The following is a 17,261-nucleotide window of genomic DNA, read 5'->3' on the forward strand; positions in this document are numbered from 1 at the left end:
AGAAAATTGGGCAGACTAGATGGGCCGAATGGTTCTTATCTGCCGTCACATTCTATGTTTCTATTTTATTGCATCTCATTCCTCAAATATCCATAACAATGGCTGATAGTAAAGGAGGAAAACACAGTATTTTTGTTGGGAGAAGTCAATTAATAAAAATTTGTATAACTTACACTCCGAATTGGATAGAGATTCCTGGACGCTGGTTAGATAGATAAAGATCATGGCTTGTTTACACATCACCATGCCAAAAAGTTTATTTTCGTTATAATAATAACAGAATGCACAAATAAGTACAAGTTTAGGACGAAAGCCTTACAAGTCTCACAAAGTGAGTGCATTGAGGTTATTCAAATATTACAGGATTGTTGCTTTTCCATATTTCTTCTTTAAAGCTGTTGTTGAGACAAGGTAAAAATATATATATTTTTTTCTCTTTTCTCAAGCTATACTACAGATTCATGACTATAGTGTATCATATTATCCATGGCCACTCGACCAAAATGGGCTAGTAACACTTTTCAACAATGGATTTTATGTAAAAAAAAATATGTGTTGATCACAGTTTAATGTATATGCATGTTAAGAATACATACCATCCAGTTTAATACATCTGTACTTGATTAATAAACTAAAATCACCATTCAGACCAAGTAACATTGAATTCTCACCTTATGGTAAAATTAAAGTAGCAATAAAGGTTTATACAGATGGTCTCATAATACTATTGTCCATTATTTCCCTCAAAACACAAGCAAAACGTCAATATTCTTATCTGGAATGGTTTTTGCCCATAGTTCCCAGAATTCCTCTGTAGTGCATGTGATATATCAAATAGGTTGACAAGGATGGTTCACCAGTTATAGCAATAATGCTTGCTTAGTCAAATCATAGTATGGGGCATGACAGGACAGAAGTTATCCTACTAGGAGAAATGAGCAATCAGTAGCTCCCCGTTTCTGTCTTGAGCAATGATCAATATTGAGAAAGGAGGGGAAAAAACACAAAGACATCTTCATGGCCTTGCTCTATATATACACACACCTTTAATGCTCCTTTTTATAAAAAAAAAAAAAAAAAAAAAAACACTAAATCAAACAATATCTAATGAGTTAAAATTTGTTGTACTCCTTCACATAAAGATATTTAGAAATGTGAAACTCATGGTACCTTTAATTAATTTCGAGAAATTGTAAAAATATAGAATACTTGAGTATGGTTATTCACCAAACCATGAATTGTGAAATGGACTAAGGAATTGCAAATCTTAAACTAAAATAACCTATCTAGATAAACAGGAGAGTTGGGAAAAAAAAAAATTTCAATGCAAGTATTTTGGCCTAAAATTTTAAATTCCTAAGTCAATTCCAGGTCTGAGAAATAACCCAGTAAGTATTTAGTGAAGCAGAATATTTTCCAGTTTTCCTTATTCATAAATTAATTATGGTGCTCTTAAATTCTTAATGGAAAAATATTTACACATGAACATATTTTCAGGATATGCAGAAACATAATTCAAGTACCCAGGGAGCGGTTATGCTCTACGTCTGCAGCATTTAAGATTTTCTTAGCTTTTAAATGGGTAGTTGGGATTATAGAACTGTGATAAATTATTTGCTGTAGAATTATTCTTAGGTTCCCAAAATAATGTTTCGCTAGGCTTTGGAGGACTTGGCATTACCCAGGAATTTTCTTCTAAAGACGACTTTGGAAAAAAATCAACATTGTCACAGTCTGTTCCCCCAACTGGAATCGGCCTTTCACCTGCATGTGATGTTAGTAAAGTCTTTTCATAAAGAGTGTTCTTGTATGAGTGCGGTGGAGGTCCTGATATGGAGATCCTGCTATGTTCAAACTTGTGTTCATGGGCGAAGGGCACTTTGTTACCAGTAGCAGTTAAATGTAGTCCACTGCAGTTCCTAGCCAAGTCATCTTCACACTGCACGGGAGCACTCTGAGATGCTGCAAAAGTGATAATGTGAATTAGAAACAAAAAACACTTCGCAATAATCAATGTTTTTTGTTCAACACTAAATTGTTTGACTTATTAATTTCCCTTAATTCCAAGTTGTACAAAATGTTTTTTTTTTCTTCAAATTTTGATTCTCTTTTAAGATATCGCTAAATGGCACAGAGTAAACTCCAACAACATAAAATACTTGCATATGGAGGCTCACAGTGATAAATGAGAACGGAAGGAAGCACTTGGAGGATTTATTAAACTATGGGCATTTCACAGCTTTTGAGATAATTGCCTCATGGTTACAATGAGAACTCGCTTAGAAGCTTAAAGTGGAATGGTAACTTTTATGGAAATTGCATAATTAAATAAAAACTGAAAATTGCTTATAAATTGTGTTAACTTTTTTCCCAACTTTTACATTTACATGAAAGACTTAAAAAAATAAATAAATCATAATCCACTTCAGCACTGCAGAATGGGGTGTTTTATAAATAAATTATAATAGTAGCACATCCAGGACACACACTGCAAATGAGGAGGAGAAATAGAAACGCTTTCATTTCTCCTCGGTATGCTTTCTCTATGCGGACTGCCAGGTGCAAAGGGCAGAGCTTATTAAATGACTGACATAGAGCCAAGATGGAAACTGAAACAATATTGAATAATAATAAAACAATATAAATGACATAGCAGCTGAAAATGCACTACAGTGATACTGGATAGGAAGTGAAGCTAGTTCTAGCAGTGAATACATTTTCCCACACAGCATATTAAATAAGAATCACCAAGCTTAATTTAAAAACTAAATTGAGAAAAAAAAAAAAAGATTAAATAAACACATATAGATATATATTATTTAATTACATTTTTTTTAAAGCTTTTTTTTTTTTTTTTAATGAAGAATCCTCACCATTCTCAAAGCGGTCACAAAATGAATTAAAAGAATAAATAAAATATATAAATAAAAACACACACAAACTACATCAGTTTCTTACTGTTCTGGATACATTATTTTTTTTCCTGAACATAAAAACAAACAGCAGAAAATGCGTATTTGCTTCTTTTTTTACCCCCTTCAAACTAAAGAGAAAGTAAGATTTTTTTTGTTTGTTTTTACCAACTAAAAATGTAATAACCTATTTTGATTATCTGACTATAAAAGGATTCCACACGAGAACCTACAGAAAGGAAGCATTTGGCATTTTGGATGTGAAATGTCTGCATTGTTTTTATGTGAGGCAGATATGGTAAAAGGTCAAATAGAAATAAACTGTTAACACCTCTGCCTTGTACACTTAAGCTGGCTGAGAAAATAAGCCACAAGGGGAACAGCATACAGCACTACAGAAAACACACATCAGCAACACCTTTATGTGTGAAGTTGACCAGTATGAGATAGAAGCCAAACCAGAAAGCTGGTAGGCAGTAGCTCTAATATACTCCGGCGTATCAGCCTCAAACAGCAAGATTCTGATGAGATATGATAGCTGGTTGCTCTTTAAATGGCACTGTTTGGATCGGAGGTTTAGAGTAGCCTTATTACAACAGGCACGGTGACTTGCCTTTCTTGGTCGCAGCTATGGTTCCTTTCAGCTTTCTTAGCACCTCGGCTTGTACTTCAGTCACTACATGTAAATTAGACATTTCCTTCTTCAGCTCCCAGTATGCTTGCCGCACGCTGCTTTCACTGAAGGAGGAGAAAAAAACAAATGTAAAAAAAAAAAAAAAAAAAAAAGATAGAATAGAAAAAGTTCAATTTGCTGCTCAGTAGCATACTATTTTGGGTTAATTTCCAATACTGTTGCTGCCTTTCATGCTTTAGAGAGCAATTACAGCTTAACACTATCAGCGTGTGATTGTGTTCACAGATTGCATATGTGTATATATAAAGCCAATGTGTATTTGGAAATCCGCTACAGTAACAGATTACACATCCACATATTTGTAGAATTTACCTTAAAAGTGGTAATACATTATTACATAGTCCAGCACAAAATAGCACAGTATAGTAATCTATTCACGATGGCTGTTTGACATGAGATACAGTGTGCGTTCTTTTCCTCCACGATAGTTATTTTAGCATACACTTTGTGCTTTTCATTTCACTAGTGATCTTTACGCCACACTGAAAAATGCTGAGGCAGACAATGTGGAGAGATCGATTAGTAGATAAGGTACAATTAAGCTTATTTAAGACAAGCCTAATTTTTCACTCAAAATTTTACATAAATACCATCAACATTGAAAAGGTGTTTATTTACAAATTAGTGTATTGACGGAATTTTTTTTTTAAATGTAGTCAGTCAAAGAAAGCACAGAGGGAAATGTATCCGGGTGTAGATTAGCTTAAAATTGCTGCTGTCTATTTGTCACAATTCACAAACTTCCCTCCCTCCACCAAAAAAATAAATACAAAATTATGCATAAACAAAGAGTCAGGTGAATTAATTGCTCAGTGTTAATATGATGTCACTCATCTGACAAGGTGTTTTTATTTTGTATTAAAATAAAAGTTAATAAAAAAAACATAGCTTAATATCCATTTGAACAAAAAGAATAGTGTTTAAAACAAATATAACAGTGCTAATAATTAATAACATAACATTAAGTGTTTATATATATATATATATATATATATATATATATACACACATACACACACACACACACACACACACACACACACATTTTTTTTTTTTTTTTTTTATTTAATTGTCTTTGCTTGTGTAAATTCTACTACTAAATCCAATCCATAGAATTGTATGGCAGACATGCTAAAATAATCTCAATGCCATAAAATCTTTCTGCCAAATAATTCCTGCTCTTGATACAGGTTACAAAACGTTTCAAGCCTACATTTTATATTTTATAAAATGTATTTTATATTCAAGGATAGAAGTGTATCACAGCTTGGAAAATATCAGTCTTGTAAGGGTGAGGTTCTTTACGTACATTCTGTAGTGTGAGTGTGAAATAGCACAATGTGAAGTCCTGTTCAAAGGAAACTGATATTTGGAGAAATCCCTTCTTATTTGCAAAAGATCTATCACCTAGTTTTTGCTGTGATGTTACGTGCAAGCTATCAGCTTGACTTGCTCAAGTGATATACAGGAATGCCCAGTTACTTATTCTGTGATTGTGAAAAACACAACAGAATGTGTTTATTTTTTTAATCATTGTGCTGCATACCAAGCTCCTAAACATACTACATATTTCATATGTATCTAGCCCTCCTACATTTAGCAAAAACAGAACATTTACAGAAGTGCCTGTAGAATTTCATAACTAGCAGCAAATGGGCTTTGTTGTATTTTCAAAAATGTCTTACCCAGCTTTCTTTTAAACATACATATATGCATGTTTCTAACAAAAATAAGATCATTGTAAAAAATTGGGATTTTAAATCAGACAAAACACAAATTACCAGGTATTCACTATGTATGCATCACACAACCAGAAAATGTTTGGTTAAAGGAACACTGTAGGCTTTAGAATACATATCTATATTCCTAGCGCTACGGTCCTGTTGCCCCTTAATTCCCTAAGTCCCATCTGTATAAAAATAAAAACAAAAAAATGACTTCCCTTTTCTCCAGCGCAATGTTTCCCTCAGCACTGTCACAGCCTCCTTCGATGGTTACTTCATCCTGGAGGCGTGCCTTCAGGAGGATGGCCCAATCTAATGCTCCTTATGAGGAGTACTGTGGAACATAAGCGCATGTGTGGTACTTGTGATGCGGCTACGATTTCTCCATAGAGAATCATTGAACATAAAGATTCTCTATGGCCGACCTTGACTGCACTGCGTATGTTCTCATGATGTTATGGTATAAAAAAGAGTCAGGAAATAGGATTCTAGGCTTGCATACCCAGAGGGCTTGGAGGTGTGTGTTGAAGCCATGCTTAGAAGCCTACTAATCAGTTTAATATTAGCATTGGGGGAATAATAAGAGGGAGGGGAGGACTATAGCAACTTCGATAAGATATAGTGAAATTGTCTACAGTGTCCCTTGAACATCATCTTCCACTTCCTGTCAATAATGATATATATATATATATATATATATATATATATAAATATATAAAAGTATGTGGCCAAAACAATTGAGGTTATTAAGAAAGCAAAAAAATAAAAAAATATGCATGAAACATACACAGTTCTTTTTGTTTAAAATGCAACCACCATTAAAAAGAGAAAACATTATGTATGAAAACGTGGCAAAGAAGATTATCCTAGAGAATAGGCAAGGCAACAGGGGGAAAAAAAAATGCAGATTTCTTTAAACTTTTTTTATTATTAGTTGCAAAAGGCTAAAGTTTGTTTGTTTGTATTTAGGGGTAAATCTGTGATTTTTGAAACTCCTCCTTGCTTTACATTATACACAGTTTACCTCATCTCTTACTGTTGGTAAATTAAACAGGTCCACTGCCAGAATAAACTCAGGTTGGAGGAGTACCTTTTAATTACTGAGCAATATCTGGAGTTTAAGTTATAGACCCTTTTAGATTCCAAAATGTAGCTTTTACGGTGTTTGATGTGCATGTTTTCAGTAATAAAACAAATACAAAACACCACCACCACACTAAATCTAACCTAAACCCTAGAAAAACGAATAAGGAAGAAAATGTAATATACACATACCTCTTTTTCCAGTCTTGCCACAACTTTATTTTACACATCTTTTTAGACACACACATATATAAGCTCCCAAGTGTACTTGTGTGTGGCCTTTTGTGATGTTACACAGTTATTACTACAAACTCCGTGAGAATGTGTGATGTCACAGTCACTAGATAATAGATTCACACTATCAGCATTGTTAAGTGTTTTGTTTGTGTTTTTTCCTTTTTAAATGCACGACATTAAAAAAGAATGAAAAAAAATATGCATGGCTTTTGGAATAGACATCTTTAATCTAAAATCAGTAAACTGCTAAACAGGTTTGCCTTAAATATTTAATTGAACAACATATCTGCACAACATTTAAATAGTTGAGAGAAAGAGAGATTCTTATTGTATTATTCTTATTTAATTATGTACTTGAGATTTGGTATCCCTGTATTTGTTTCTTAACCTATTCTATATTTTCTTATTAAACAAATATATATATACACACTGTATATTTCTGTTTTCTTATTAAATTATCTCTAAACATTGAAAGTGCTTGTTCTCCCCCTAGTGGAGAAAAATACTTATTGACTACATAATCTTGGCTGAACATATATCCCCTTCTACAGTACTTGCACATCCAGAACATTTAAAGTGCTTGTTCTCCCCCTAGCGATGGAAGTTTATATTCACACACACACATATATTTCAAAATTAGCATAATATTTGATGAACATAGAATGCAAACTACAAAGTACCTGGCTGTTTCATGTTCTTGTAAACAGTGTCTGCTTGATAGCTGTTTTTCCAAAGAGGAGTCCTTTATAAAAAAAAAAAAAAAAAAAAAAAAAAAAGGTTTAAAACTAAAATGTTGTGATCTATATACGGTGCTAAGAATGCATTCTCTCTGTCAATGAACTTACACGGCACTATAGGATTCAAGAGAACTAATGACGTTCCTGGTATTGAACTAGGAGCTTCTTTCACTATGCCATTAATAGAGGAGGTAGGGTGCAGCACCAGATGGACCACAGGTAAGAAGCTAAATAATTAAAAACATAGTTTGACTACTTGCAATAGGGTGGGCTCTTGGGTACTCCTGGTACTGTAGGAGGAAGTAAGTTGAGTACCCAGACTGGGAAGCAACTTATGATGTGTCCTGGGGCGACCAAATTAGGGGTTAACCCTTACAAATTTGTATAGATAGAAAAGCAGACCCAGTGGGTCAGAGAGAATAGGGCGCCCCCTAGTGAATATCTATATATACATATGTACAAAAAATAAAATATAACTTTTAATAGTTAATGCATAAAAATGCTTGAGGTAAGGACCCAGATACCTGGGTCCTTACCTCAAGCATTTTTATGCATTAACTATTAAGTTATATTTTATTTTTTGTACATATGTATATATAGATATTCACTAGGGGGCGCCCTATTCTCTCTGACCCACTGGGTCTGCTTTTCTACTCCTGGTACTGTAACCACTATTTCAAGCTGGTCAAGTGGTCATCGAGCCTGGAGTGTTCATTTTCTTGTCACTCTACATTGTTCAAAGCAGCCATAGCAAGTGGAATTTATTTATTTTAAATACAGTGGTAAAGAATCAGAAGAATTTGTGATCCATAATGCTCGTAGGTGTTAAGCATGTTGCTGCTAATACACAAAGCTTTCAGATACGTCTAACTATTTTTAAACAATTTGACTCTTAAAAGGGAAACAATCCATTTTCCTGGCACTGCAGATCCCCTCTCCCTCTCACCCCCCAATCCCCGGTTGCTGAAGGGGTGAAAACCCTTTCAGTTAGTTACTTACCAGAGGCAGCGACATGTCCCACGTCGCTGTTTCTTCCTCCGCTGCCGCTCCTCCCAGTGATTATGTCGGCCAGTGGGAGAGACTGATCCCGCCCAGCGGCCGGGGAGACCTAATGCGCATGCACGGCATGCACATTAGAGCTCCCCTTAGGAAAGCATTGAAAATGCTTTTCAATGCTTTCCTATGGGGAAATGAGCGACGCTGGAGGTCCTCACACAGCGTGAGGACATCCAGCGACGCTCTAGCACAGGTTTTCTGTGCTATGATGCAGGAAGTGCCCTCTAGTGGCCGTCACTAGTAGACAGCCACTAGAGGTGGAGTTAACCCTGCAAGGTAATTATTGCAGTTTATAAAAACTGCAATAATTACACTTGCAGGGTTAAGAGTAGTGGGAGATGGCACCCAGACCACTTGCCTGGAGTGTCCCTTTAACTGTAGTTCGCTGAGCGCTGCTCTTTCCTTTTTTTTCTTAGCAGCCTGGAGAGCCAGAAGTTCCTGCTTAGAATCTTCCACGTATTGCTCTCAGCCAACGAGTTAAAAGGACACTATCGTCACCAAAACAACTACAGCTAATGTAGTTGTTCTGGTGAGTATAGCATGTGTCTGCAGGCTTTCTAAATGTAAACACTGCCTTTTCAGAGAAAACATCCCCCATAAGACTTGCCGTTTTGGAAATGCTCTGACTCAGTCGTCTAGCCATCACTATTTGGCCTTTGTCAAAGCAACTCTGGTGTTTTCGTTTGCCCATTTTTCCTGTTTCCAACACGTACAATTAAAAAAATGAACTGTGCAATTGCTGTCTAATATATCCCACCCCTTGATACGTGCCTTTCTTATTATATACAGTGAGGGGAAAAAGTATTTGATCCCCTGCTGATTTTGAACGTTTGCCCACTGACAAAGAAATGATCAGTCTATAATTTTAATGGTAGGTGTAAAGACAGAATAAAGACAGTGAAAGACAGAATAAGAAAAAAAAAATCCAGAAAAACATGTCAAAAAAGTTATACATTGATTTGCATATCAATGAGTGAAATACGTATTTGATCCCCTATCAATCAGCAAGATTTCTGACTCCCAGGTGTCTTTTATACAGGTAACGAGCTGAGATTAGGAGCACTCTTAAAGAGAGTGCTCCTAATCTCAGCTCGTTACCTGTATAAAAGACACTTGTCCACAGAAGCAATCAGATTCCAAACTCTCCACCATGGCCAAGATCAAAGAACTGTCCAAGGATGTCAGGGACAAGATTGTAGATCAACACAAGGCTGGAATGGGCTACAAGACCATCGCCAAGCAAATGGAAGAAACACAAAATAATGGTCTCCCTCTGTCTGGTGCTCCATGCAAGATCTCACCTTGTGGAGTTTCAATGATCATGAGAACGTTGATGAATCAACCAGAACTACATGGGAGGATCTTGTTAATGATCTCAAGGCAGCTGGGAAAACCAAGAGAACAATTGGTAACACACTACGCAGTGAAGGACTGAAATCCTGCAGCGCCTGCAAGGTCCCCCTGCTCAAGAAAGCACATGTACATGCCCATCTGAAGTTTGCTAATGAATATCTGAATGATTCAGAGGAGAACTGGGTGAAAGTGTTGTGTTCAGATGAGGCCAACTCAACTAGCCATATTTGGAGGAGGAGGAATGCTGCCTATGACCCCAACAACACCATCCCCACCGTCAAACATGGTGGTGGAAACATTTTTCTGCTAAGGGGACAGGAAAACTGCACTGCATCAAAGGGACGATTGACAGGGCCATGTACTGTCAAATCTTGGGTGAGAACCTCCTTCCCTCAGCCAGGGCATTGAAAATGGGTCGTGGATGGTTATTCCAGCATGACAATGATCCAAAACACACAGCCAAGGCAACACAGGAGTGGCTCAAGAAGAAGCACATTAAGGTCCTGGAGTGGCCTAGCTATTCTCCAGACCTTAATCCCATAGAAAATCTGTAGAGGGAACTGAAGGTTCGAATTGCCAAACGTCAGCCCCGAAACCTTAATGACTTGGAGAGGATCTGCAAAGAGGAGTGGGACAAAATCCCTCCTGAGATGTGTGCAAACCTGGTGGCCAACTACAAGAAATGTCTGACATCTGTGATTACCAACAAGGGTTTTGCCACCACGTTCTAAGTCGAAGGGGTCAAATACTTATTTCACTCATTGACAAGCAAAAATCAATTTATAACTTTTTAGACATGCATTTTTCTTGATTTTTTAAATTTTGGGTTATTCTGTCACTCACTGTTAAAATACACCTACCATTAAAATTATAGACTGATCATTTCTTTGTCAGTGGGCAAACGTTCAAAATCAGCAGGGGATCAAATACTTTTTCCCCTCACTGTAATCAATGTTATGACTGATAACTGTAGATCACACAGTATCATTACAGAGCTCAAAGCACATTTTACACTTTACTCTACAGAAGAAAGCTTGCAGTTATTCCGTAACTTGTACTTCGTTGAGAGAGACAGACAGACAGACAGACAGACAGACAGACAGACAGACAGACAGACAGACAGACAGACAGACAGACACAGACAGACACAGACAGACACAGACAGACACAGACAGACACAGACAGACACAGACACAGACACAGACAGACACAGACAGACACAGACACAGACACAGACACAGACACAGACACAGACACAGACAGACAGACACAGACACAGACACAGACAGACAGACAGAGACACAGACACAGAGAGACAGACAGAGACAGACAGAGACAGACAGAGACAGACAGAGACAGACAGAGACAGACAGAGACAGACAGAGACAGACAGAGACAGACAGAGACAGACAGAGACAGACAGAGACAGACAGAGACAGACAGAGACAGACAGAGACAGACAGAGACAGACAGAGACAGACAGAGACATATATATATATATATATATATATATACACACACACACACACACACACTGTACAGCACTACGGAATTTGCTGGCGCTATATAAATAACAATATCACTTGTGAATGCTCTTGTGCGGCACAGTAAAAACATTGTCTTCCATTAAGTGGAATTCATAAACTGCAGGAAGAAAAGATGAGAGAAAGACGTAATAGAAGAGAATCCCATGAAGAGACCTGGCTCATGCAGCATTTGATTGCTACATACTACTCAGCAGCACTATTCATGTGCTGCCCATGAGCAAAATAAATTATCCGTGCACACTTGATCTGGCAAATCATAGTTATCAGGGGTTTGAAAGAACGTCTTAGTCAGTAGGAAATACTGGAAAAGAGAAAAATAATTAAAATATATATTATTATTATTTTTATGTACAGGGCCATTTTAACTGTTTCACTTTAACATAGGGCTATCACTATCCCACTTTGGAATTACTAATATTTTCAATTTAAGCCATTTGTGTAATTTAGCAAACAAAAAAAAAAGTCTTCAGAGACTGAATGAACAAACTAAAAGTGATGCTGCCATAAAAAGCATCTGCCTAAGGCAGAGATCAGAATGAACTCTAAATGATTTTATGCATATCATGTTTTTACTGCATAGATCTTAACATGGACAATTACCTTTGTCCTTTGAAGTTCCGCTTGGAGGTTTCTGAATTCTTCCTGAAGCAATTTAAGTTCTTGCTCCACTGACCGGATTTTCAACTCTCTGTTCAGTTTTTCTATTTCCCAGTCACTAGGTGTTTTGCTTAAGCTTTGCATCACTGTTAAAAAAAAATAAATAAAAAAAAATATATAATATTATTATTATTGCCATTTATATAGCGCCAACAGATTCCGTAGCGCTTTACAATATTATGAGAGGGGATTTAACTATAAATAGGACAATTACAAGTAAACTTACAGGAACAATAGGTTGAAGAGGACCCTGCTCAATCGAGCTTACATTCTATAGGAGGTGGGGTGTAAAACACATTAGGACAGGAATTTGCAATCATATAAGGTGGACTGCCAGGAGAGTGCAAGAGACAGGTATGTGAGGTAGGGGTTAGTCTTGGAGGCCATAAGCTTTCCTAAAGAGATGGGTTTTAAGGCACTTCTTAAAAGATGCAAGACTAGGGGAGAGTCTGATGGCTGTAGGCAGGCTATTCCATAGGAAGGGAGCCACCTGCGAGAAGTCCTGCAAGCGCGAGTTGGCCATACGAGTGCGGACAACGGACAGGAGGTGGTCACGGGCAGAGCGGAGAGACCGAGAAGGGACATACCTATGGATCTGTGAGGAGATATAAGAGGGGCTAGAGTTGTTCAGTGCTTTATAGGTGTGAGTTAGTACATTGAATTGACTCCTATAGCATACAGGAAGCCAATGTAAGGACTGGCAGAGGGGTGAGGTGTGAGATAAACAACTAGAGAGGAAAATCAATCTAGCAGCAGCGTTCATTACGGACTGTAGGGGTGCAGTACGGCTATTGGGAAGACCAATCAGGAGAGGGTTACAATAATCCATGCGGGAAATTACTAGAGCATGGACAAGCTCCTTGGTAGTATCTGGTGCAAGAAAGGGGCGGATGTGGGCTATGTTTTTAAGATGGAATCTACAGGATTTGGCAACATGCTGGATGTGAGGCTAAAAGGTGAGACCAGAGTCAAGTATGGAGCCAAGACAGCGCACTTGCAAGGATGGACTGATGTTGGTACCACAAACTTGAAGGGAGAGCGAAAGAGGAGGATCAGTATTAGGAGGAGGAAAGACAAGGAGCTCAGTTTTTGAGAGATTGAGTTTCAGAAAGCGGGAGGACATCCAGTCAGAGATGGAAGAAAGGCAAGCAGTGACACGTTGCAGGACGGCAGGGGAGAGGTCTGGAGAGGAGAGATATAGCTGGGTGTCATCAGCGTACAGGTGGTAGTGGAATCCAAAAGAGGTAATAAGTTTGCCAAGAGAGGCAGTATAAAGAGAAAATAGAAGGGGACCAAGGACGGAGCCTTGGGGGACTCCAACCGAGACAGGGTGAGGGGAGGAGGTATCATTAGAAAAGGAGACACTGAATGAGCGTTGGGAGAGATAAGAGGAAAACCACGAGAGGACAGAGTCACAGAGACCAAGCGATTGAAGAGTTTGAAGAAGGAGAGCATGATCAACGGTGTCAAAGGCCGCTGAGAGGTCAAGAAGAATTAGTATGGAGTAGTGGCCTTTGGATTTAGCAGCGATTAGGTCGTTAGTAACTTTGATAAGGGCAGTCTCTGTAGAGTGGAGATAGCGGAAGCCAGATTGAAGGGGGTCAAGGAGAGAGATGGAATTGAGGAAATGAGACACACGGGTAAAGACAAGTCTTTCCAGAAGCTTTGAGGAAAAAGGGAGCAGGGATATGGGACGGTAGTTAGAGAGGGTGGATGGGTCGAGGGATGGTTTTTTTAGTATAGGTACTACAGTGGCATGTTTAAAGGTCAGCAGGGACGATGCCAGAAGAGAGCGAGCAGTTGAAGATGTGTGTTAGAGAAGGCACGAGACAAGTGGAGAGAGATCTGATAAGGTGAGATGGGACAGGATCGAGCGGGCAAGTGGTGGGGCGAGAGGAGCAAAGAAGAGCAGCCACCTCTTGGTCAGTAGCTGGGGAGAATGTCTGAAGGGTAGGAAATGCATGATCTATGTGTGATTGAGAAACAGAAAGGCAAGGAGGGGAGAATTCTTTCCTTAGCTGTTCAATCTGGTCAGTGAAGTAACATGCAAAGTTATCAGCAGTAAGGTTAGTTTTGGGGGTGATCACAGCAGGGCGAAGAAGAGAATTAAAGGTGTCAAAGAGACGCCTGGGGTTGCGGGAACATGAACTAATGAGAGAGGAAAAATAGGACTGTTTGGCAAGGGCAAGGGCTGCACTGTATGAACACAATATGAATCTATAATGGAGAAAGTCTGATTGGGTACGAGACTTCCTCCAGGAGCGTTCAGCACAACGGGAGCATCTTTGCAGGTAGCGCGTTGATTTAGTATGCCATGGTTGGGGGCGGGTCCTCCTTGAGGTGCTTGTTTGGAGTAGCGCTGCAGTGTTCAAGGCAGATGTAAGAGTAGAGTTATATATGGAGATGGCCAGTGAAGGACAGGAGAGGGAAGGGATGGACAGCAGTTGTGAATCAATGTCAGCTGAAAACTGTTGGAGATCAAGAGAATTAAGGTCCCTCCTGAGTTGAGGGGGGTTAGGCTGAGGTTGTTGGGTGAGGGGGTATATATAAAAAAATGTAAACGATAAAATTCCTCTAAGAAAGTACGGAGGTTTCACAACTTTTTATTTTTACTTGTTATACAAACGTGACACACTGGAATTTTACAGAGGATATAATTTCTTCTATAAAGAAGAAACTGATATTTTACGCTGATAGCAGTATATTCAGCAGTTCCAGTCATCCTGCTCTTCCAAAGTATAAATAAGTATATAATATCACATTAACCACAGTTGGTGGTAGTTGTGGTGACATTCTGTCAAACTAATATGGTGACCAGGAGTAATGAGACCAAGCTCATGTATGCCTTTCTTACAGATGGATAAGTTTTACCCATTGAAATGGTAATTAGGTCATTCAATACCTTTACAAGTCATGAAAGATCACCACTTTCCCCTGTCTCTATTCCTCCCCGTTCCTTTTTGGCTGTGCTACTGAGCAGACACGTGAGCAGGTATGGGCTAATTTATATTGTGGTGCACTGTGAGTGGAATCTGATGACTTTATAAACTTTAGTTGTTATTGTCAGTTACTTAGATTGTGGTTGTTGTTATCGTTTTAGTTAGTTAGATTGTGTGTCATTATTTGTATGTTGTTGTTGTTTTGTCTCTGAATAAATATTTGTAGAAGTAGACGGACCAGAGTTTATATGTGTATGCGTACATAATTTATAGAGTTTTGGTAATACACCACAGCAGTTTGTGGTATAAAATCAGATGGAATAAGAAGATTCTGAACAGGGAGCCTCTGTTTGCTGCTATCTCTTGGGTTAAAGGGACACTATAGGCACCCAGACCACTTCATCTAATTGAAGTAGTCTGCGCGCAGTGTCCCAGTCCCCTTAACCCTGCAATTTATTTTTGATAAACTGTAATATTTACCTTTCAGGGTTAACTCTACCTCTAGTGGCTGTCTACCAGTGCCTGTCCCCCTTAGTCCTGCAATGTCAAACATTGCAGTTTTCGAGGAATTACTACTATATTTATATGCCGCCAACAAATTCCGTAGCGCTTTATATTGTGTGGACTAACAAATGTGTAATTGTAATCAGACAAAGTTTGACGCACAGAAACAGAGGGGTTGAGGGCCCTGCTCAATTAGCTTACATACTAGAGGCAGTAGGCTAAAGTGGCATAAAAGGTAAGGCAGGGCTCGACAAATCCCAGACGCCAGGTCGCCATGGTGATAAAGAATTTTGCCCAGGCGCCTAGGATTGGTCAGCCCGTTCACTCCTCCTACTCCTATTTCAATCCCCGCGAAGGTTTCTGTGCGCAGGTGTACCGGGAGGAAGTGATCTGTAATTCCTTTCTCCCAGGGCTGCGGCCGCACAGAGAACTAGCAAGCTAGCAGGACACTTGGTAAAATCGTCTCCGTTCACTGCCAGCCCCCCATTTCACAGACTCAATGCCTGCCCCTATTTCACAGTCCCAACCGACCGTTCCCCTGCGCGGCTTCAGCGCCGGGAGATTGTAATTGCAGATCCCTTCACTTCCTCCCGGCGCACAGTGAGCTGCACGTGAGATTGAGATTGGTGCAGGAGAGGAGTCTTGACCAGCTGCAGCCGACTCCCATTAGCAGCAGCCAGGCCAACCGATCTAATGTCTGCTGCTGTGCCCAGTCCCACTGGACCCTGGGGAAGACACTCTCCTGCGACCACAGGAGAGAGGCTAAAAATATTTATTCACTTTTTTTTGTGTGTGTATATCTGTCGTGTGTGTGTGCGTGTGTGCGCGCATCTATGATTCTTTGTGTGTGTATCAAATAATGAATATCTTGTGAGTGTGTGAGAGGACGTGTGTGTGTGTGTGTGTGTGTGTGTGCGTGTGTTTCTGTCTGCATCTATGATTCTTTGTGTGTGTATCAAATAATAAATATCTTGTGAGCGTGTGAGGACCTGTGTGTGTGTTTGTCTGTGTATAAAATAATAAATATCTTATGAGTGTGTGAGAAGGCGTGTGTGTGTGTGTCGGTCGCGTGCATCTATGATTCTTTGTGTGTGTATCAAATAATACAAAGAGAGTGTGTGTGTGTGTGTGTGTTCCAATCGCATGGGAATGGTGTTTTTACTCACCTGTTTTCCAACGCCGTGCCAGTCTCGCTGCAGCTTGCCCGCCTCCATAACGGAGATGATTAATTACCAATCAACATCTCCTCATAGTGAAGCATTAAAGCAATGCATCTCTAGGGGGAACATTCAGTGCCGCCTCTACGCTGAATGTAGGTGCTGCACATGAGATAGGAGACACTTTAGTGACTGCCACTAGAGGTGTTATTAGGCAGCAAGGTAAACACTGCCTTTTCTCTGAAAATCCTACAGGGACAGGTTATAGACACCAGAGTCACTAAATTAAGCTGTAGTGTTTCTGGTGACTATAGGGTCCCTTTAAGAATTGTATTTTTGACGTTGAAATTTTTTTTTTTTTAGCTGGCTCCTTGATTGAAAGCAAATTTGTCAAGCCCTGAGGTAAAAGAAGTATTAGGGAAATAGATTTGTAGAATAGTATGCAATGAAGACTTAGTGTGGGGTTTTGGAGCCATTTACAGTTTAATTGATATGCTTTTGTGAAAAAGTAAGTTTTAATGACTTTATGAAGGAGTGGAGACTGGGTGAGCATCTAACGGAAAAGGAAAGGGAGTTCCATAGGAACGGTGCAGTCCTAGAGACGTCTTGAAGGCAAGCATCAGAGGTGGGAGTATGAACAGAGGATAGACGCAGGTCTTCG

At 39.0% G+C, this 17,261-nt stretch overlaps 1 protein-coding gene across 1 annotated transcript in view; it reads right to left on the reverse strand.

Annotated features, from left to right (window-relative positions):
• Positions 1-211: 211 nt before the first annotated feature.
• Positions 212-17,261, reverse strand: part of AZI2 (5-azacytidine induced 2) — a 45,247-nt gene continuing 28,197 nt past the window's right edge. Inside the window, exons 5-8 of the mRNA XM_063452212.1 lie at positions 11,944-12,086; positions 7,331-7,392; positions 3,526-3,650; positions 212-1,962 (exon numbers count right to left, since the gene is read on the reverse strand). Of these exons, the coding sequence (XP_063308282.1) occupies positions 1,568-1,962; positions 3,526-3,650; positions 7,331-7,392; positions 11,944-12,086 (725 nt within the window). The 3' untranslated portion in view covers positions 212-1,567. The remainder of the gene's footprint in view (positions 1,963-3,525; positions 3,651-7,330; positions 7,393-11,943; positions 12,087-17,261) is intronic.

Source organism: Pelobates fuscus, chromosome 4 (assembly GCF_036172605.1).
Source record: "Pelobates fuscus isolate aPelFus1 chromosome 4, aPelFus1.pri, whole genome shotgun sequence".
In the NCBI taxonomy this organism is placed as follows: Eukaryota; Metazoa; Chordata; class Amphibia; order Anura; family Pelobatidae; genus Pelobates; species Pelobates fuscus.